This window comes from Streptopelia decaocto (genome assembly GCF_964273445.1).
Source record: "Streptopelia decaocto genome assembly, chromosome: 5".
In the NCBI taxonomy this organism is placed as follows: Eukaryota; Metazoa; Chordata; class Aves; order Columbiformes; family Columbidae; genus Streptopelia; species Streptopelia decaocto.
In genome coordinates, this window is record NC_138659.1 from 14,375,719 (window position 1) to 14,399,696 (window position 23,978).

At 40.2% G+C, this 23,978-nt stretch overlaps 1 protein-coding gene across 1 annotated transcript in view; it reads left to right on the plus strand.

Annotated features, from left to right (window-relative positions):
- Positions 1–23,978, plus strand: part of GLIS1 (GLIS family zinc finger 1) — a 196,485-nt gene that overhangs the window by 138,566 nt on the left and 33,941 nt on the right. Inside the window, exons 5-6 of the mRNA XM_082053857.1 lie at positions 17,825–17,986; positions 21,413–21,523. Of these exons, the coding sequence (XP_081909983.1) occupies positions 17,825–17,986; positions 21,413–21,523 (273 nt within the window). The remainder of the gene's footprint in view (positions 1–17,824; positions 17,987–21,412; positions 21,524–23,978) is intronic.

The window sequence follows — 23,978 nt, forward strand, 5'->3', positions numbered from 1 at the left end:
TATATGCAGTGGGACCATGCCATTGAATGCCTTGTAGGAAAGAAAGATGGGATCCAAATTGCAGGGATGGTTCAACTTCATACAGTGATCCTGAGAAGAGAGCACAGTGCCAGGTAATGCCATAGCAGGCTAGATGGATAGCCTGCAATGCCCAAATGCATTGCATTTTTGAGGTTTAGTTTCAGAGGTCACAGCTGAAATTGTGACTGGCCCATCAGGTTGGCACAGTGTCTCCATGGCAACTAGAGATAATACAAAATATTCCTCACAGATGCTGCTGTGGGAAACTACCCTACCCATGACTACATTAATATACTTTTTTACTTTCTTTCTTTCTTTGTTCTGCCCTATGCCAATAATGTCTTATATGCTGAGAAAACTGATTTTAGTGCAGGGGAAAAGGACACTAAGAAATGGTTGCAAGCTTAATTAAGTCTTGAACCAACTGATCTGATTAATTTGCCTCGCAGTGTGACGATACAGCTGATTTGCAGGGAAGGCCAGCCTCGAGGAGAAGATGGTTTTACCCAATGCTTGTAGAGGTTCTCCTCAGTTGACCAAATCTTTTCTGTGCCCTGATGAAGGGTCATTTCCTATTGTCATTGACGTTGTTTGACAAAGTTTGGTGCATGTGGCTTTTAAGGGTGAGTGCACAAATGTGTCTTGTGGTAATCTGCTGGCGTAATCCTTTGTGGCTGTGTCCTCCATGCTGTTGTTGTGCCAGGGCTTGCCTGCGGGCTGTACTCTTATGTTTAAGAGCTGTGACTTTTTCATGGTAAGTTTTGAGGGAAAATCATGTGTTAGTCATGGTAAAAAATTTCAATGGAGAACCAAACCAACAAAAAAAAATCGGGGTATGTTTTGTGCTGCCTGACATGGGGTATTTAGGTACATGGACTTGGTTGATCCTAAGCAGAACTAGGTTCACATGTCAGAATCAGTAACACGTTATTAATTGTAAACAAGACTCAGTCAGAAGGTGTATCCTGTACCCTTTGTATCATTTCTTTCATCCCCATCCTGGCCTTTAATTTTTAAATCTTTTCTGTTCAGTGGGCACAATCTGCCACACAGGTCGCTCAGCATTTTTTCTGCTTCCTCTGTCTTGCTTTTCTGTGCTGCTCTGGTTTTTTTTTGTGTGACCCCACAGTGAAAGCAAGATAGTGATTGCAGTTGACTGTTGAGACCTGACTGCTCCGTTATCTCCCCACGCCCTGTCTTTCCTTGCCCTCCAACCCAATCAGGCTTTGGTCTTGCTTTCCCAGAGGCCATCATTCTCTTCTTTGTCCTTCCAAATGTTATTTTCTCCATCAAATTGAGTTCAATTTTTGTTCTGCTACCAGCTGCTTAGCTGGGAGGTGCCACAGAATTTACAGTGGCATCTTGTTGGCCTGGTTGCCTGTTGGGCCCAATATTACTTTCTAAGCCTTACCTCCTCAGGAGCAATCCTAATTTTATTGTTCTCTAGGATCTCCTAATGGTCAGTAAGGAGGAAAGTGGTGGCAGCATATCCTAGCTGTCTTGGACAGCTGTCTGAGGATGAGGCGGCTCAGTCACCTTCTTTGCCTCTGTGTTCATCAGGAGGGTGTCAGTGACTGAGACAACTGGCTGCCTTGTGTCTAAATGTGGGTGAGGCATCCTTCTAGAACGGCTGGTTAACATGACTTTGAGGAGCCTGTGATCTTTAAAACATTAAAGCTGTCTCCCACAAACAATGGGGAAGAAAACCAGTAGTACAACAGGTACCAAGTGTTACAACAGGTGACAGTGGTCAGCAGCAAATGCTTCACGACAGGTATGAAAACTGGAACAAACAGGTATGACACCTTCCTGTCACATAGTACTCATTTGAACGTTAGAGAGTGGCAGTCAGCCCAGAAGCAGGAGGCTTAGTATCCTTTCCATACTGTTTGCTTGGACTTTGACAGCTCTCAGTAGTCTTGGTACACATGCATTGGTCCAAAATTTTTCTAAATTTCACTTTCCCTCCACACCAGTTCCCCACAGCAATGAACTCTGAAATCTGCCATGTTCTGTGAATAAGTGTTCACTTTTCCTCAGTTTTCAATTTGCCTTCTCTTAATTTCATTGCATGGCCTTTTGTTCTTCCTGTGCAAGACAGAAGATCCCAATATAGCTCAAGAATCAGCTTTTAAGGCAGCCTTCTATAAAGATTTTCTACTGAACGGGGCAATATAGTTTCCCCAGCAGTTCAAGAGAATTTTCAATGCATGCACACATCAGTAGTTGTGTGTGTGGTCATATGTACAAGGGCTCTGTAACCTGTTGTGCTACTCATTATTTGGAAGAAGCACAACTGCATGTGAAGTCTCTGTTTCAGGATATGCGAAAGGCTGCTTCTAGTGAGTGGTTTCAGAGAATGTTTTGAAGACATTCAGTGCAGAGAGAATGGTGCTGTTGATGTCATATCATGTAATTGGTGAGGTCATGTGTATATAAAAATCTGAAGAACAGTAAAGACTAGTAGGCCCACCACTCATGCCCCTTTAATTTTCCTTGCATACGTTTTCCAACTGCGTATTTGCCTGCTTACTCTTTAGCTTCTCTGTAATTAGGAGCTAATTAAAAAGGCACGAGTATCCAAGATTAAATTTAAAGAGTTCTTATTTCATATGCTCATGTTTGGCAGTGAGAAGAGAACACGGAAAGCTCACAAGGAGGAACGTGAGTTTATTTTTCTGCCACACAAAACATTGATCTAGGATTGTGTGGACAGAAAGAAGGGCTGCATCTCTCCATTCCCATGGGCCCTAATATTTACAGGATTGCAACCAGTGGGAGTTGGAGTAGGAAGAATCCACAAAATCTCCTCCCTGGTTCCAAGGTTAAAAAGTTAAAAAGAAAGTGGACCAGTGCTAGGCAGAGGCTGTCTTTTATTAATATATTTTATAATACGTGGCCTCCTCTGTTCAAGGCAAAGCATTCCACCCCAGAGGGTGGCTGTGTCAGCTGCCATCTCCTTGGGTGTGTGCCATTCCTGAGCACCATGAAGTGCCCACTCAGGGAGCCTGGCAATGCCCTGGCTCTGGCCTGTGCCACAGCTGTAAGCTCACTAGTCCAGCTGTGGTGGCCTGAGTCTGAATTAATGACATGTTCTCAAGGGCACAAGTGAACCCATGCCACTTGTTGTTCAGGCTAGTGTAGATATGCCACAAAGACCCCCTTGCTCATTACACTTCTTTTCTTCATAGAGCAGCATGGAAATTTGATGCACATTTCTTTAGTCTCTGGCTACAGTTCTTTGTGTTCAATCTGGAAAGAGTTTTACACCCAAAGAAGGGATTTTGTGCTGAGAGCCTGCCTGTCTTTTTCAACTGTATTAGGTGATCTGATAAAAGGTACTATTCCTCCCTGCAAAACTTTCCTCACTGTCATTAAAATATGTGTTTGTTTGTATATGGAAAGTTTAGATTGTTTTGGACTTTCTTCTGGGGAAGAAGAAAAGGACACGACACTTTAAAAAAATAGTGGTAGCTTTTGGAAAAGTTCTAATCATTCATTAAATGCCAAAGTTCATTCTGCATTTCAAAGAATGCATTGCGGTCACATAGATCACTGTGAAATCAAAGCAAGTTCACTCCAGAACTCATCTCTTTAACAGAAAAATAAATTGACCACCTTTTTTGTTTCTCAATTATGAGGTGACTGGAGAAGAAATGTAGGAGGAAAGGCAGCGATTTAAAAAGGCGTACTGTAGATTAATTCAGAGTTCTCACCCTTTATTCACATAAAGCGTCATTTGCAAAGGCATAATGAAAGTGTTTATCAGAAATCTGTGTGAGTAAATGATGGGCCAAACCAGGCCAAAATTTTGGAATAATAAATCATTTTTGAGGTCCTGATAGAGTTGGAATAAAAACAACAGAATTTCTTCGTTATTTAAAAATAGAAACATGGAAAGAAATTTCTCTCCAGAAGAATCACAAAGTGGTGTAGCCTAAGACCAGTAAAAATTTGCCTTTGCTGCCAGCTGTATGAAGAGCAAGACTGAGACTATTCTTGCCTGCAGAGTGCACACTCAGTGCAAAGATCTCAGGGTGCTTTAGAGAATTAAAACCCAATGAATTAACGCTCAGTACAATCCAGAGAGACACACAAATGTCTTTATATCCGCATTTTGTAGAAGATTAATGAGTCACAGAGAGGACAAGTGTTTAAAGTCTTGCTTTAAATTTGGAAATGCGGTATTGTATGTACTGTGACTGGGGGCTGTACATTGCCTATGCCCTTGAAATGACCTTATTCATCTGCACCTGGAAGTTGTTCTATATCCACAAAACCCAGTGGGGCTATTTAAAGCCAATTCACAGGTGTCTGAAATTTTACATATAGAGGTGTGAGACTATTTAAAACATATGTGCAGGTGTTTACATTGCAAAGTGCAGGAGCAAGTCTGTGCACATCCAATTTAGGTTTCATGTTGAAAGACGGGGCTACCTTAAAGGAAGCCCAGGAACAGGTGGCAAGGTTGGCGTGTTCCCAAATATATCAAAAAGGAGATAAAGCATGCTATAAAGAGCTTGGTTTTGTGCTGTGTGAAGTGAATGCTAGATGCTTGTTTGATGTTACCTTTTTCAAATACCAGAAGAATATTTGAAAGCATAAAGGTGAATTAGCAAACTAACTGAAGATGTTTATGTGTCTAGCATTCTCCAGTCTTATGGTTGTTGATCTTCTGCTGGAAGGCCTGATTGTGCAGAGCCCCACTCCTTGCTCAGGGGCTTCACACCGGTGCCTGCTGAGTTCAGGATGCTCCGAAAGCATCTCATGAAGCCCTTGATGTTGCACAGTCCCTGCTCATTAGGCATTTCAGTACAGTCAGAAACTACGAAGGTCTAAACTCTGGAGAGGAGATGATGATCCAGGAGTAAAGTTAGTTCTCCCCTGACATTTGTGGTCTTGTCAAATGCCGAGCCTGGTGCCCTGCAGAAGTAGAAGCACTCTTTTTTTTCCTGCTTTGGGACAAAAGTGGATGCACCAGGCATCCAGTTGTGGCAAGCCCAAGGCTGAAGACAGCTGCCTTTCCCCTTTAGTGACACAGAGGACTCAGTTGTGGAGGAGGGTGACTACAGTGAGCTACAGCCCATACACGTCCTTTATTCTGGTTAATGTCTCTAGGAAGTGAGAGGAAGAGCAGTACAAATGCTTGATTGTCTTAAGTGCCTGGAGTTTGCACTCTGAAGAGGCAGGAATGAGGACAGAAGCTTTCTTTGGGTTTGGAAACAGGGAACTGTGCAATGCCCTCCTGCATAGCCTGTGTCCCTGAAACGAATAGGACAGGTCGCACCAGAAGCAGCGTCTTCCCTTCTGTCCCTCAGCTCAGTAGGAACTGGGAGAGCTACTTGGTTGGCCATATCAGACCTCCTGTGAATTTTGTAGCTTCAGCAGCAGCAGCCAGAAGGAACTTGGCATATTTTAAGAGGAGCCCCACAAGGGCTTGAAGTCATCCATACCTTCAATACGTCAACCCTGGATACCCTCCAGAGCCAGAAAGTGCAGAGTCAGCATGCAAATGTAAAAATGAAATAAATTCAGGCCCTGGCAGGTTTGGCTTGGGTGTGGTCCAAGTTCTCCCTATCGTTTTGGGTCATTTCCTCTTGTTTTACCCAAGCTGCTTTGACCCTTGCTTGGCTTTGGACTCTTCATCCAAACCTCCAACGCAGGACTCGGCAGCAGATTTCGTGATACAACTGTTCTACCTGGTGCAGTTTGCATAGATAAATACCTGGGAGTCAGGGCTCCAAGAACAGTGACTGGAGGCATGAACAGCTTTAAAACCAAAATAAACTCTTGCTATCAGAGTCATAAGGCGAGCTGTCCAACATAACATTGGTCTCTGATTTTATATTTAATTTTAGAAGCTGAAACTAAATGTTTTAATTTTATATTATTCTCAACATAATGCTAATTTGATCCAGATGTTCACTGAGAGCTCAATGCTGCCATTTTGCATAGAAAGCATGTGCATCAGTGATTTATTCCAAATAGCTTCTATTTTACTGCGTTTCATTTTATTCTCAATGAAGTACTTAAAAACATGTTTCTCTTTAAGAATCTTACTTAATCATATGGATATAATTTCTTCAATTTACGTTTTCAGTTCTTTAGTGTGGTGGCCACAGGGTGTTTCTTAACCTAGGAAGATTGAATGCACATGTTGAAAGCTGCTTATATTTGATTTTGAGTCACTTTCATTTCAAAGTCCAAAGGTATAGAAGTGATTGTGGTTTCTTGCTAGGTTATGGGATGGAGGTATAGCTCTCAGGAAAACCTTGCAGGTACCTTCTAAATGTTGGATAATCATGCATGACAATAACATAATTTCATTTCTTTCAAAACTGTGGTGTGCCAAGAGTGTTTAAGACTTTTTTGTTGGGGTTCAGGAAAAAAAGAGACTTAATTTTCTTGTCATTTCTGGGCTACAGTTCAACATTTCAATTTAAAACCTTTTTCTGTTGAGTTCTATTTCCAGTTTTCCCTCAAAATATTATCTTAGAAAATATCTTTTATTCAGTTATTTATTTATTTAGCAGCATATTAAAAATCATGTGAGACAGCTCAATGTGAGACCTTTGTTATTTGAGCCTGGCTCATTCAGCCATTCCTGTGCATGGGCTGCTATTGGTCAAGTATGTCAGGAATGTCCTTTGGCAGCATCCTCCTCGGGAGCTACGTCATGTGTGTGAAGCAGCTCATATGAACGAGTCAGCATGGATATGAAGCTGATCTGAACCTAGGAAGCAAAGTCCAGGAAATATTCTTATTCATCTTTCATTTTAAAGCTGACCCTGCATATATAGTTAGTAGTAAGACAGGATGCTTCTGTGGTAGCTGTACAGTCTAATTGTAACACACCAGTTGCCTCAGATATCGAAACCTGCTCTTCTTCCCTTTTAAAAAATAATTTCATCCATATACCTCTTTTCCTCTTAGTCTTTTAAATGGCAGCCTGTAACCATGGAATCTAAATATTGTGAGGTCGCATCATTTGCAAGGCTGGTTATTCCCACCTGAAATGGTGTTCATCTGCATTCATTTACATTTTCTTGTTGCCTTTTTTTTTTTTTTTTAATCATGGCTTTTCATTTTTCAGAACTAACCTTGCTGTTATTCTACAGTTGTATTAGTTTATTACGCTGAATTGTTGACACAGCTGGTAGGGAGCTAAGTGCTGTGGTTTCACACAATAAAATTTCAGACAATATGTGTAGCACTTCTTTTTCATACATGTCATTTGAAAGCCATATGATTCACCAATATGTGTTATTGTTATCCACCCATGTGGGATACAATCTATTTTAAATTAGTGAAGTGACTTGCTAAACTCCCTGTAAACAATAAGACTGTGGGAAAACACTAAGTGCTATTCAGAAAAGAACATTGCTATACTGCCTTTTATCCAAAGGATCCCACAGTCTCTAGAGAATGAAGGGACCTGGCACTGCTGCCACGCCGTCAGCTCTTCAGGAGAGAGCTCATCTTCACAATAGGCTTTAGAAGGCAACTCCACTACATAAAACTGGAGCAGGGTTTGGTGAAGACTGTAACTACCCACACTAGTTCCATGTGCTAGGGTGTAGTAAGTCACCATGAGTTAGAAGTAACAATGGACTTTGGGCTGTTTGTTAGCAAAGCCCCTTTAGGGGCTTAGGCACAGTATCCAATCAAATAACTTCACAGGTTGGTGTGCATCAGCCACTGTAAGTATCAAATCACATGCACTTAGCACATGGAAATGTCAGGTGTAAGGAGTGAGCTCAGCCTCAAACAGAAGGCATGACATGGTCTTGGATTTACAGAGAGGAGCTTAGGTATGGACTATGGCTGTGGCTCAAAGTCCAAAGTTCAAGAACAGAACTGTGTTTCCAAAAACGTGGCTCTTCCAACAACACAGTGCCTGACCAAGCATAGGCACTGATTTGATTTTGGCAAAGACAGAAACCTGACTTCCATTAAAACAGGTGAGGTCTTGAAACCACTTTCCTAGGAATACATCTCTCAGATTTTCCTTCGCACAATGAACATGGCCAAGCAAGATGAAATGAAAACACTGCAAGACTAGAATTGACAGCTTTGGGTAAGTTGAGGAGAAGTTCCTCAGTTGTAGGAAAGAAAGCCGTTTCTCTCAAAAATAAATTATTCTTCTCCATGTTGTTACCCTCTAGCTCGCCCAGTGTGAAGTTACCCTGTGGGATTCTGTTGTAGTGTGACTGGAGTGGGTCAGTGTTGAAGGAGGGAGCCATGTCTCCTGAGGTTCTGCTCCACAACCAGGGCACGAGGGAAAGCAGAATAAAGTAACCAACCCTGAAATGAGAAAAAGCTCCCACCACATTCCACAATTTCTCTTTCCCTGGTGGTTCACCAGCAGCTGTTGTAGGAGTCTTGCCAGATCTCAACTCTACACTTGCAAGGAGGTGTTGGGCATAATCACATACGTCTTAGCAGATCCCTTGCCTTCCTTGAATTACAGGTTGAACTCCAGTCTTTATTTATGGACAATCAAATCGGCCCAGCATGATACAGAAAAGAGCAAGGGCCTATCTGAGCATGGATAATCCCACCAAGTTGTCTGCTCCCTTGCCAAGAAGAACCTTGGAGAAATTTGTATGTCTTTCTTACCACTTTGTGCAAAGATTAGTCCAGTGTTGAAAATTTCCTGCGGCTTGTCAATTTGCAGGGAGACTTTATTCTTTTTAGCTGATCTTTAGAAACAACAACTTGAGATAGAAGCTCCATTACATACGTGTGAAAATGAATACAGGTAGAGTGTGAGAAGGGCAGTACCTTTTGAGATAAAAAATCCACCCTATCTAAAATGGGAGAAAAACCCAGCAGTAAAGCTATCCATTTTGTGAAACAGATTTTGTGAGGAAAACTAATGATCTGTGTTGAACTACATACAAAAAGTTATATTTGCAACAAAAACCCCCACATAGGTGGGTGAAGAGTTACCTTGCTGCTAGTTTTCATCTTTTCTAAGAAAGAATTTGGTTGTGGTTGTCTAGTTTAGTTAGCTGTAGCCAGCGATTTCCAACTGTAGATCAGTTTTCACCCACAGGATCCTCCTCTGTTTGATCTGCCAAGGACAGGAGTCACTTTGTCAGCTGTGATGACATATGACAAGCTATGACTGTAAAACATATTGACAAAGATAAGAGCTGTATTTCCCAGGATTAAAAAAATCCCTAGTAGTCTGGGGGATGAGTGGGGAGTTAGGATGGACACTCACTGTTACCAGATGACACTGTATTTGTTACAGACAGGCTTTGGCACACGCTTGTCTCAAATCTTCCTGTGACTGAGGACAGACAGAGCACTGGGGTCCTTCCTGTTCATAGACACTGTTGGCATGTTCCAAAGGCAGACCGGACCGTGTACAGATTACTGGTTCATTAAAAAAAAGAGAAAATATGAAAAAAGAGGGAAGTTTTTCATTTCACTATTCCGTATAAATGTGTGTTAGTGAATACATTCAGAGTATTTCAATTACAGTTTATTCTAGTGTCTGATGCCAATACAACAGCTTAGGATTGTTTGCTTAATTCCTGAATGTGTGCATTGTTTTTAGCAAACATTTTTAATTTACATGTTTGTCCTGCCTCTATTCCAATCTCCCATTGGATTCAGAATGTAAACCAGGACAGGCAGTTTCTCTGCCATTCTCTTTGCAGATCTCTTTCAAAGCATCGGGAGTGAAAAGTGTCCCTACATCGGGTACAAAAGGGTTGATGAATTCCCCAGCATGCATGAATGTCCTATGCTGAAAGAGAGCGCTCAACACATTACAGGAATAGCTTACAGAAGCAGGGTGTGTAATTTTTAATAACTGGGATAAAAACCCTCAGTGACATCTTTAAAATATAAATGCCTTTTCTTGTTTCTTTTATTTATTCCCTTCCCCTCCTTATTTTGCCTTTTCATCTCTTCCCCTTTCAATTCCATTAAGCTTCATTGTACAATAATGTATTGCAGCGGACTTTTTTCAATTATGTTTTTGATTTTTTTCCTCCTTGTTACTATAAAACTCCAGATGTTTCGAGACTTCATGGTTCTCTGGATATTTTTTCCTTTATTTTAATCTTCTTTTGTAACATGCCACACATGTGGTATTTTGGCCTTTTAAGATGCTACACTACGCTAATCAGCCATAAGCTTTGGGCTTTTTTCTTTTTGCAATGACTTTCTTTTCCTTCTTGCTGTTGTCTTCTGTTTTGGCTTTTTTGTTGTTTGTTTTTTGTTGTTTCCTCCCCACCCCCCAACTGGTTAGTCCAAATAAATCATAACAGACTCTCCCTTTGTCCTGAAGTTGCATTCATTATCTTAAGCAAATTAACTCTTCACTCCAAAATTGTAAACTCCTGTACCTGTAAGTAAACTACAAGCGCCTGTTCCATCTTGCACGTCAGTGAAATGCACTCTGTACAGAACTCTTTGCAGTGTAACTGGCCTCCCAGACCAAAAGCACAGTCTGTTATTTAAAGATGGGACTAAAATGTCGACCAGAATACAAAGACGTAGTCAAAAGTGTAGGACAGAATGTCTGTAAAGTTTCAGCTGAAATAGCTGTAAATAGGTGATGTGTTAGATGCAAACTGGAATTGAAATGTTTCCTTGGAAAGTGAGGTAAGATAATGACTTACTGATCCAGAGGAACAAGCTTTCGAAGTACGTATAGTAAACTATAATTGTGTTAAAATTCTAAAAGAAGTGGAGGGAAGCATTTTAATTTTATTTGTGGTTCTTTGCTGGAACAGCTGGAAAGGGTTTTTAGTTGAGTTTGCTCAAGCTAAATTTTGTCCCCAGAACAAGCAGATCTGGCTTCAGATATTGGAGCAGCAAATCTTTGATTGTGTGTGTTGTTCCTTAATGTCAAATAATTTGCAAGCTATTCAAATAATCTCAAATAAATAATAGCTTCCCAATTACAGAAGAGATAATAAAGGCAACAACGTAGATTTTGGGAGGGGTGTCTTATTTGCTTATTACATCATCATATGAATTTTGCATTTTGTTTTTTAAAGTGTTGCTCCATGCAATGTTATTTTTGCCTGCAAGCCATAATAGTGCATTCAGTCCAACTGTAATGAGGTTTCAGAAAATTGTTTGGTTTCCAAATGACATACTTAGCAAAACCTTATGGCAAAATTTGTGGCTGTCATGCTGCTGATAATAAGATATCCCCAACTTTCCTGGTTCATTCTCATATGTTGCAGCAAATAAATGCAAGTATCCCCATTTTGACAAATGTTTATCTTTCTGCTTGATTAAAGAAGTTTTACTAAAAAGAATTTTAAGAGTATCAACAGGGTCTTGTGAAAATGTTAGGATGCTCCAATAGTTTCTCAGATATTCTGGGTTTTGGAAAATGTATGGAAAACTCTGCTCACTGAAATGCTCACTGAAGTGCCTGATCTACTAGTACTAGAAGAAAGAAATCTGTGAATATTTCAGTGCTTTGAACAACATTCACCCCTTTCTTGACAGATGATAATTTACAATTACATGAGCAAGACTTTTAAGAGCCAAAACATGCCAGAGCTACTTAGAGACAGGCTAAGATTCAGTGCTGGTCCTGCTGAGCTGCTCTTCTGCACTCGATGTGACAGCAGACCTTGGGACATGACTGGCAAAACTCACATTTAATGCCAGATACAGTCAGGCACACAGGTAAAACTATCTTTAAAAAACAAAACCTAGAAGCCTCTGTAGTCAGGGGAAAGAGACAGGAACCTATGGAGCAGGATGTATCCCACTGAGCTCTCTGTGTAGCCGACCTCGTGCTGGGCAAAACTGCCATTCCCGAGGTACTTGAGCGGCTCAAACGGCAAGGCTGTTCATTTTCAGACAGTACAGTGAGAGCAGAGGAATCATCTTGGGGGATGCTGGCAGGCAGGTGGTTGGACTTTGCAGTCAGAGAAGTCTGTGGAAATCGCCTCGCATGCAAAATCAGACCTGGTTGCTGTTGAAAGCCTCATGACTTAAATGAGTCTGTTGTTCCGCCTTGCATGGGCCAGGTCTCCATTCATGCACACCCAGACCTCCTGGTACTGCCACAGAGGAGGGTGGGAATGCAGACTTAAGGGCTTATAAAATTCATAAAGTTGAAAGAAAAGAGACAGCTTAAAGTCTTATTTAATTCAGTGACATATGCTGATCAAAGACCTCCTCCAGGATTTTCAGTGTATCAGTATTTCCCATTTTCATGTTAATTAGGAAGTATGCAACCTGTTTAACAGCATAAAGAAGAATGAACTGCTGGTGTACAATATGTTGATGTCAAATGCTTGGCTGTAATTACCCTAAAACCCAATAATGTGAATTATGTTTTGCATTTATACTGTGCCTTACTTTTCTACATTTTTTCTTTTTCCCATTCTGAACCTTTTTACCTTTTCGTCTCCTACACACCTACAATAGTCTGGCCAAAACTCCAAATGCATTTTTGTAATACAAATAATAAAACAAGTACAAGCAATTTTTCCCAGGACTCAAATGCAGTATCATGTAAAAGTGTCACTTTGCAAACAAAAATTGTTCAGACTTCAAAAAAAAAACCACCCCATAGGAATAGGCAAGTCCTTTTTCTATTACAGGTATCTTCCATTATTTTGTTACCACAAAGGGAAAAAAACAGCTTCTAACAATTTAAATCTGTGCATTTAAATCTGGCTATATGAACTGAGATTCTGTAAGAAGTTGAGAGCTCAGTCCTAGGGGTTGCTTTTTATGTACACAAATAGTTCTGTTTGGTTTAATAAAACTCCTTGCATGAGTCATGTTACTCATGCTCAAGTATTTGCAGGATCAGGGCTTTACATTGTAGCTACAATAGTGAATTAAAAATGAATACAGTCGGAAGTTAGCTAGGAAAAGCAAGGCACCAAATGAGATATTTTGATTCTTGTATTGTGTGAAACGACTCATGTGCTTAAGTTACTGACATTCAGAACAGTCTGGAGTCTTGTGTGCCTCCTGCCCTGTCCCCAACATTAGACTCACTGTGTTATAAAACATTGATGCTATTTAAAGAGTGGTGTGACTATTTCCTCCCCTCCAGAAGCGATACATATCCTCACAGGATCCTTTTTCTCATAACATGTTTTCCAATAAAATTCTTGCAATTTTGTAATCGGTTGGGAAGAAAGAACATTTCACAATGTTCATAAGGCTTGTAGATGTTTTGACCAGACATAAGATTTCCTATTGATAGTATTAAATGCTTTGGAATGAAATGTTTTGTGTTTTCCATCTGCAGGCTGTCTGAGATGTCAGCAGCCAATATGACCTGCTCTTTCCCTTTTAGGTCTATAAATAAAAGGCAGCTTGTTTAACTGATCTTGCAGCAGAGAGCAGAGGTGTATATTAATGAGCTTTCTCTAATGGCACACTGGACCTATTTAGCACTGCAACTGTGAAGGCTTCTCTTTTGCAGTCATAACTCATTTCCTAAGAAAATGTTGGTTATTACTTCACCTTATGGTCTGAGCTGTTTAGTTTATAGTTTATTTCTTCTGATCTGTACCACTGACAGATATCCTAGACATGACTGTGATTAAATACGCTTATGAAAATGGTAAACATTTGATAATATAAAACCTCTTTGGAATATGCTGTTATTTCTGCATGGCAACATTCTCAGGTGCATCCAAAGTATGATGTGGAAGCAAAGAAAAAAAACATTTTAAGCAATTACAGTTATTAGATTAAATTGTTTTGTTAGGAAAATTGTGATGTGTTTAGATCACTGTGAGATAATTTAGTGTTTTCATAAAATATGCTTTTGAAATGCATGATATTGCAAGCAGTTACATTCCAGTGAGATTTTAGTGTATTTCCATATGATAGTGAACTAATTTAGTCCTGTAAATTTCTGCAACGTATTTTTTCCTGGCAGAAGCCCTATTCTAAAAGCAGCAGTTAGTTATAAAATGCAATAATTGCATCATGCTATTTACTTAATCATGTGGCATTGTTTTGTGTCTGTGCTCAGATGTGTGTAGCATAGCAGGGTCTGAAGTGCATATTAACAATCTCACACGAAAGACAAAAGTAGTAATTGCATTATAATTATTATTTTTATTGATGAACTTGTTTAAGAGCTCTGTTGACATTTACAGACTTTGAGGATCATGCAGCATTTCTTACAGTTATCCCAGGCTTCAGACATCAACAAAATGTTTAAGATTGTAGGATTAAGCAGTGACAGATTGGGGCCAGATGTCTGGGAGATACTGTAAGTGGCCTTCTCAGTTGATGTTACAATCCTAAGGCCCTTTGGAAATTGAACATTTGTTCTTTGTAGTTGAAGCTGATACACTTCTGGGATTGATGGATCTTCCTGGAGGTTATTTGAAAAGAGAGAATGAGCACCCCATTTATCCAGGAGCAGTTTTATTTGGTGTATGTATATACAAATATAAGTACACTCCACGTACCAAGGGTAGATGGAAGGGTTAAAAGTGTTGGTGAGTAGCAATGAAGTCCAAGAATTACCTTACAAAGTCATCCTAACACAGTTTCCTCAGCAACCCAGTTGAAGTTATCTTGTCCTTGTACAACTGTCCAGGTGAGACACTTCCACTTTGAGGGAGCTGGTTCTCAGCAGTGCTGTATCCACATGTGGATTTGTAGGAGAAAACTGCAAGGGACGCAGTGAGCAGACCCAGTAAGAAATAGCAGAGTTGAAATGGGTTTTCCTGGAGTCCTTCAAAGTAGAGACGGTTCTGCAGCTCTGAGTGGGTTCTCTCAGCCCCATGCTTCTCACCTCTTTGCTTCAGCTCCTTTCCTCCTTCTGCCTCAGACCTTTCACCTTCATTCACCTTTGTACATCACCTTCCCCTCTTCTAATCACTTGCCAGCAAAGGTTTCACCCCCACTCCTTTTCCATTGATTTTCTCCCTATTTAGCCAACCTTCCCTATAGCAACCCTGCCTCCTTGAAAATGTGAGTGCTGGAGTCAGAGCATTCTCTTTGCTGGTCTGTTCTTCCACCTAATGCAATTAGACTGGATTTATCACAGCATTGTGATGCTCCCACTCTCTGTTATCCAGCTCTATTAAGCTGGATAACATAAATAATACATATTAGGGAGTAATAATGTAAATTAGGAAAGTCCTTAAAGTCCAGGCATATGTGATGGTGAAGGAACATGAAGCTGCTGAAGGCATTAGACTTGTGGATAATGTGTTAGTACCAAAAAAAGGATGTGGACCACAGTAAAAGTATACTAAACCCCTATTTGAGTATTGCTGTTCACATTGTAGCTCTGAGCATTCATGGTAGGGCCTGTTCCATCTCTTTCTGAAGTCCTGATCCAGCATCCAGCAAATTCTTAAACATATGTGTTTTCATATGTTTTAAATTAAGTTTGTGTTTACATGTTTTAGGATATTTGCCATTGGAATTTTTGCTACTGACATTAATGAGAAAGGATCTGGACCTTTAATTAGTTTGGATTATTCTGCATACTTTCCTAATTTGCATTAGGCCATAGATATGGAGCTGAAGACTGGTAATCCGTTAGAAAAACATTCTGGGGGTCAAGATCCTGCATTTGTGACTGAATAGCTGTGAAATTATTTCAGTGACCTAACAGATCTTCCAGGTCTGGTACACCATGGAGACAAAAGGGATCAGGTTGTGCAGAGTCGCTGTAGTGATCGTGGTGCCAACAGCAAATACAGTGTCCCAAGGCCACATTAACAAGGAACATTGTGATATAGGGTCCTTCTGGGCTGGGTTTTTGATGCTTTATTTTTCATAGACTTCAGCATATTTGCACATTTCAGACTGCTTTGTTCTGAATCCTTATCAGATTTCTAGTGATGATTAAGAAGAAAGTTTGTTTCCTTTTAATCCTTGGTGGCTTGGTCACTTCCAAAATTCCCCTGCCTCCCTATATCACCTCAATTGTTCAGGGTGGAGTTGTGGCCAAATTTCTGAAGATATAGACTGCATCTCTCCAGGTGACTCTATGGAGCTATCCTGATAGTTGTGGTGGGGAAAGGTGGAAATATATACAGATCAGATCGTGATCTGCACACATAGACCCAAATATGCCATTCAGACAGATTAAATATCTGTCCAGGGCAGTGAAATATTTAGGGCAGTAAAAGCTGTAGTGATCCTTTCATGTATGAGTGGTGGGGAAAGGCATAAATTTGCAGTCTGCCAGGAAACCTCTGTGTGGGTGTCTGTGAGCGCACTAATGGGCTTGATTTGTGTGCAGAGCTGATCTGCATGCAAAGACACAACACAGCAAATGAAATGGAGTGACAGCTTGAGAGTCCAGATCACTTGTTCACTGGTCTGAGCATGATGTGATGGACCTTTTGTCCATGAGTAGTTTAAATTGGCTTTGTTAAGGCACCAGGAGATCAGGTGCCTCCAGTTTACAGCAGCATCCAGACTCTGCATCTGCTCTCCCTTTGCATCCCTCTGCCTGCAACGTTGGATGCAACTGCTGAGTGAGAAGTTTGTACACACCAACGTATATGAGAGGTATCTGCGTAATGTGACAGGTATTGGCAAGACTCTAATTTCCATGATGCCATCTGAGGAGCCGCAGGTAGTGCATGGAAAGCTGCTGAATAAAATCTTGACTCAGCAGAAGAAAGTGGTAAAGCACTAATTTTGTGAGGATCAAGATTTCACTGTTTTTATGAGCAGGAATTGTACAAAAAAAAATCTGGCTTCCAGAAACAGTGGCTTTAAGATACACATGGTATGAAGGTGAATTGGGCTGTGTTTCTCAAATACATTCTTTGAGATCTTGAATCTTAGAGGAGCCAGGGCTCTAACTGTATAGAGATACTAGATCTGCAGTGCCATGAAGCTGCAATGCAGAGTGGACAAAGTATATGCATATCATCGCATGTGAGTATGTGTTTGTATAAGTGCGTGTACACATTCATTAAGTATCTGAGTGCATTATATGGGTCTGTTGATGCATGAATGTGCATATGCATGTATTTGTGCTCACCTGAGTGAGTTCCCAGAGCACATCGCAGAGACGGAGCCTCCACTGCAGTTACCTGTTGTCTGTAACACTCAAACTTAGCACTGAGCAATGCAAAAACACCCTTCTCATGGCCTAGTAGCTGGAAATTTTAATTATTTATTTATTCAGATTTGACTTGAAACAGTGAGTTTTGTTATGAATGCTATGCAGTGTTTTATGACTAAGTTATCTAATGAAAAGAGTGCTTAAGAAGTCAGAATTGCTCAGGTTACTGGTTGTATAAATGCTAAGAACAGATCTGAATGATACGGCTAGTAAAGAAAAGGGTGCAGAATAACAGCAGAGTTTCTTTGGATTGATCTTCAAATGGATCAGGTCTTCTCATAATAGTCCATGCTCCTCTGCTCTAGTGTATAGTATTTCAGACATCTGAAACCAGGTTCTTCCATGCCACAAATAGCTTCTCTTTCTCTCTGTCTGTAGCAGCTAATTGTTATTGCCCACAGTGGTTCCTGTGCCAATTAACATCTAAGAGAACTCATCAGAACACTTGTTCTTTCTTTAAATTTTACTGTTCTGACACAGTCCTTAAACATTCAGTACTTCAGACAGAACATGTGAGATATTTATTACCCTTGTATTATTATAGAGCTACACACCATGTCTTTAGTGACAGATGAAATGAACAGCGCAAAATGTTGTGTTTCATCCATAAATTTCAACAGATGTTTGAATGTTGGTTGATTTATTGCATGTCCAATTTAGATCTTACACTGTTCTCATTGTGGCTGCACATGGTTTATTTAATAGTACTTTACAATGATTTTTTTACGACTTTTTCAGTTTGAAGGGTGCAACAAGGCATTTTCTAGGCTCGAGAACCTTAAGATTCACCTCCGGAGTCATACTGGGGAGAAGCCATACCTCTGTCAGCATCCTGGCTGCCAGAAAGCTTTCAGCAACTCCAGCGACCGGGCGAAGCATCAGCGAACACACCTGGATACCGTAAGCACATTTTCATACTGGGGGTTGCACTGAGTTTTCCAATGGTCCTTCTACACAATCTGTTCTGCAACTGGAGGGTGACTTTTCCTTCTCATGAGGAGTGTTACAGAAAACTCAGCTATAAAGATCTGTACTTTTGTTTTGAATTGTATGTGCTCTGAGAAATGAAAAAATCTTTATTACAGAAAGGCAAATTCAGCTCTTACTCATGCTGAGGAGTAAATTACTCAGGAATAGGTTACTCAGAAATAAGTTACTTAGCAAACTCTCCCATTGTTCTCATTCCAGTAAGAGGAGGCAGCAGTAGAATAAGGTACAGTGTGAATGAAAGCTGAGTCATTGCTGCTGACCTAAATGTGTGTCCTTGTCTTCTTCGTGTCCTGTGTTGCTTCAATAAAGTCTGTTCTGGAGGAATGCGAGAGCAGTTCAGACATCTCAGTGGAAGGTAAATGCATCTGAGTTCTGACATAGTTTTGTAAAGATAAAAATACATCTGTCTGGTAAATGTATGAAATTTGTTAAGTACCCACCATCAGAATTAACTTAAAAACCAAATTATTTTCATATGTACAGTTGGTAGATTCTGGCTCAACTCTACAAGGCTTCTCACTTGTCTTGCAGAGAAAATGGAAGCCTGTCTACTGTCTTAGGTTCTGATAAAATTAAATCACCATATTTTTGGGAAAAAAAGTAAGTAGACAACTTTGCAGACCAGTTAAGTCCTCAGCATAAGGCTTGTAAAGAATCACAGAGAGAGTTGTTCCTTTGTCTTTTTCAAATAAGTGAATATATGGTTTAATGTTTAGCCAAGTGTTTATGGGGCAGAACTTTTGAGTTTAATTGATATTTACTTTTTAAGCAGTTACACATTTCAGACAGTGCAGCATTAAAGAATGTCTAATGTACATTATGCCTTGCAAAAACAAACAAGTAAGAGAAGCGAGTCAGTCACATTTTCCAAACCAAAGCACACTTACAATAACAATGTTTTATTTATTTGAAAGTCAACCTCAGATATTTGAATTTGTAATTAGTTCTAAAATGCATCTCTCTTGAAAGTGGATATATTAACCTGAGTGCACAGTTTTGAAATTTAACTGCTTGAATCTAATAGATACATTTTTTATTAGCCAAAGTCACAAATGGAATGCCATTCTTTAGTTTTGAAAGAGAATTCAAATATTTACTAAAATAAGCAAAAATTCTTATATCTGTTGATCTGTGCATTACTGAAGACAAATCTCTTAACTTTCTATTTTCTTTTCTTCTCCCTTTATCTCTGTCTTTATTGTCTGAAATGCTCATAAATCAGGAAAAAGGTACAGTAATCATTTTCTACTAACTTTCTTAAATGTCTAAAAACATCCTCCGTGCTATTCTGTTACAGATTATTTAAAACTCTTCCTGTAGTCCACAGTAACTAACTTCCACTCACCTGGTTTTATTGAAGTTGTGTGGTTTAGCTTAGCGTATTGTGTGCTTATGTGAATGTGAAAATTAACAGAGCTGCAGGATGGTGCTACTGTAAAGCCTGCACATTGTGTTAGCTCCGTGGAGAAAATAACTGCCTGGAATGTCAAAAGAAAGAGCCATGAACCCTTTCAAGGGTAGTCAGATTTTCATCTAGTTTCCCTAAGTTGAACAATTCTATCACTAATTTGGATGATGTGAATTTGAATGGTTTGAAAAATACTCTGCTAGTTTTTCTGCAAAGGGATTTGTTGACGTTTTCCATAGTTTTTCCTCAGGTGTCAGTTCTCTGTGTTCCAGACACTCTCAATAAATCTACTTTGCCCTGTAACTTTCTGGGTAGGTGCTGTGTTAGCCTGTAAGGTCATGAGTTGGTGAATGATTCTATTATTCCTTCAGAAATTTCCTGCTGGCTGGACAGAGCAGCAATACTTATCCTCTGGAGGTACTTACAAAGAAAAGGGGTTTATACAGACTGCTCATTCCTTATTGAGTGCATTTGGAACTGGCTTTAAAGCTTCTCAATGTAGGTCACTCCATCATTTATCTTCTCCAAAAGGAGAATCTGTAAATAATTTCAGAGATTTACTGGTGTATGCTAGTTTGATTGAATCTCTACTAAATCATCTGGAAGTAGATCCTTCTCCTAGGTAGAAACAGAACAAAGGGAATGTATCTGTCCTTGTGGTAAAAAGGGCATGTCATCACTCCTCCAGGAGCAGAGCAACTTGTTTAAAGGACCTCACAGTCACTTCTCTGAGAACTGGTGTGGTTTGTTTTTGTTTTTCCTTTTTGTGCATCCTCTTTCTGAAACCAAGGAGATTAAAGAATGTGAGACTGAGGTTACGACAAACCACTTTCCTACCTTTGGGAAGACACCAAAAGGACTTAGAGTCCAAGTGAGAAGGCTAAGGTAATAGTAACAGATGAGGCAAGAGAACAGAAAAAAATAATGTCCTGCCTAATTTTAAAACTTTGTGAGCTTTGGCATGCAGCTCTATTTTGCTCTCACTTAAGTCAATGGTTACTTAATAACAAGTGCCAGAGTCCCTTTGTTCGACTTGGTAATTGCACATTCATTTGGAGGTTGTAGTGTAACAGATAGTGTTTCATTTGCTGGGAGTAGGCATAGCTAAGAAGAGAACTTGGTGAGGCTTTCAGTCATCAGGACTTCAGAATGAGCAGTTAAATTGGAGCATCCTCATTTATTTATGCTTTTATTTTCCTATGAGAAGAGGGGACTGGACCTGCGTGCCCAGACTCAGATGGCTTTCCCAGGAGACAGGGCTCATGCTGTGCCACATAAAGTGGTAAGCTCTGACATGTGCCAAAATCAGCTGGAAAGATCTTCCCAACAAAATCAACAGTGGGTTTTTCCTTCTGTATTGATTTGCTCCAATGTTAATGTTTGATGGAGGTTGTTTGGTTAGGGGTTACAAAAAGAAAATACTGCTGTTGTTATTCAAAACAGGAATGAGGTATGAAGCAAACCAAATGTGTGCTATGCCACAAGTTTTGCTCTGCTGCATATGGAACAGTTGTTGTAAAAACTATGTAAATCAGAACTCAAAACCACATTTTCTATATTTATAATTGTACTAGGTGATCTCAGGATCATTTTGTCTAGTGTAAAGGCTAGGAAAAGAATAATGCTCTCAAAACCCATTCAGTTACATCTCATTAGCATTTAATTCAGCCCAGTATCCAACATGCCAGAGTACAGTTTTGTCAAGTGCTGTCGGTACTTGCTTGGAGTGCAAAACCAGAGCGATCAATGTGATTATTCTGTGTGCATCATGTCTTGCTTGTGTACATGGAGGAGACAAAGCAAATCTCAAAACAGCAAACAGAGGAAATAGCTCAGGCTTAACAGAAATGGCTGTCCTTCAGCTCTCTGTATGAGATTGTAGAGATGCAGAGGAATATGAAGTCTTTTCCCTTTCCTCACATTTACAGAAACCCTATGCCTGTCAGATTCCTGGCTGCTCCAAACGCTACACTGACCCCAGCTCTCTGCGCAAACATGTGAAAGCTCATTCAGCCAAAGAACAACAGGTGCGTAAGAAGGTAAGACCCACTAGGCAAAAAGTGACACATCTCCAGGTCTCCTCAATATAGTCATTTATAATTTCACTTTAGTTTGTATATTTTCAAATCAGTATTCTGCAATATTGGTAGCATAAAACTTAAGAGGAGCTAATTTTCCTGTTGGTTTTTAATCACTATTGTTAACCAGTGCACTTTAGAGCTTTATACTTTCAAGGCTACCACCCTATAATTTGTTTGCCCCGCACCTTCTCTCCAAGCATTTCTTTCCCGTTCATCTATCATATGCAAGCCCAAATGCTGCTGTCATTCACATATGATGTCCATGTATTGAGTCTCTGCAATCAGCTAGTAAATACATGTTGCAGATCATCTAAAACACAAATGAGATTAAGCCAGGATACTATGGAAACGTCAGGAAAGGAGCACTTGTAATAGATGAGAATGAAAACCCCCCACTTTTCCCACCACATCTGTATTTTAAATGCATTTATAAATCATTTCAAACCCAGACTGCTAGTTATGTTTTCACTACTCTTAGATTAAAATAAGTATTTTGGTTTCTGTGGGCTAAATCCTGAATTCATTATTAATGGCGTGTGCTTATGGGCACCAACCCAGGATCAGAGACTTGTTTATTACACGTTTGTACACACAGTTTGTAAAAAGATGATTGGGACCCCACAGAGCTGATCTGTGACAGAACAGACCATGAGTATACTTCAGGCCCAGGAGTGGAAGGGAATGCAAGTCTTTGCAAGCAATTACAATTAGTTCAATAAGCAGCAATGACGTCTTCCCTCAGCTGCCTCGCCACTGCCAAGAGCATCATGGATAAGACAGCAAAGCGTGTTTAAAGGATGGAGCACAGAGCAGAAATGACAGCCTGATGAGATAGACCCAGGGAGCAGCTAGTTTGGAAAAATGTCAAAAGAACTAGAAGTACTGGAGAGCAAGGAGAGGAACATATGGAGGGAAGAGACAATAGCAGAACCCGGGTGATTGTAGTTGCAGAATTTGGGATGAGCTGTGGAGGAGATGGATGTCAGAAAGGTCTTATTTTTGTTCTTGAATACAACTGTGATGAGTTCATACTGATTTGTCCTTTTGTCAGCCATGCCCCTGTCTTATGCCACTTCTCTCCTGCATGAATGATGTCCCATACAGTTTGCACTTTTCTAGATTCACCGACCTGAACTTATGGTCCCCTTCCCTAGAACATTTGTCTATCCCCCAATTCTTAATCAGGTGTATGGTGCCCAAGTAACAGTTCCTAGAATATCAGTGTCCAGAGTTGTGCATGCTATTTTAAATAGTCAAGAAACACTCACTACATGAGGATCTTTGTGCCTGGCAGTAACACTGTTCACAGAATCAAGTTGTTGTCTCTGCGAATATCACATTCAGTCAGAACTCTCAGCCTGTCAGGACTGGAAAGGAACACCAAATTTTCAAGCCCAGTTTTATATTATCAGGCCATGTGGTTTCACTACAGCACTTGACAAGGTTCCACAGGGTGTGCTGTGCACATGCCTCCCACGCCACAGGTCACGAAGTTCCCAATGCTTCCCTAGAGTGACCTTTAGATCTCAATGAGAGTAAGAGTCAGAAGGGCACCAAAGTATTTTGCAATGGCAAGATCATTGTGACAGGAAGATTTTGTTATATTATATTCTTGTCTGATTGTGGAAAGCAACCAGGCTCTCTAATCCAAAGGAAAGAACCCCCATCTTACCTTCCTGTGGTTGTTGACATATTTCTTGGGGGAAGGAAGGAGGGTATTATTTCCTAAGACCAAACATGGGTATCATTTGTTCAGCTCTGTGTACTGGGCTGACTGCATTAACGTGTTAACATCCTTTACATCTGGGACAAAGGAACAGGCCCCACTGTTACACTCTATCACCTGCTGAGGCCTGTTTCCAGTTCTACAGCGGAAGGTGGGAAAAAAACCCTAAATCCCTACTTTGCATTAAGGGGCACAAAGTACATCCTCTGTAAGCAACAGGAGGCCTTAAGCCTAGAATCAACACAGGACCAATGCGTTATACACAGGTTGCAAACTCAAGCTGCCTGGATGTACCAAGACATCAAATATCCAGGGTTTCATATCTCTCAAGCTTGAGGAATTTTCCTGAATGCATATACATACCCTCCCATAGACTTCTTAAGTCTATCTTAAAATAACATTAGTTCCTTGCCTCCCACACTGTATTTGGTAGACCAGTCTACATCTGCGCTCCTCCAGTGGTTTGAAATCATCTTCAGATTTCCTGTCTCATTTATCTATGATAACTTTATGAATACTTGATCCTGTGTCTTTTTTCCTTGAACTTAAAGGGCATCTGAAAAAGCAGCAGATTTAAAGTACATTTTGATCAGGCTCTCTTAAAAGGGACCAAAGCAAATCTGACTCATAAAGAAATAATAAAACGCCCCAAATATTTCACTTAAACATATTATAGGAGAAAATCCC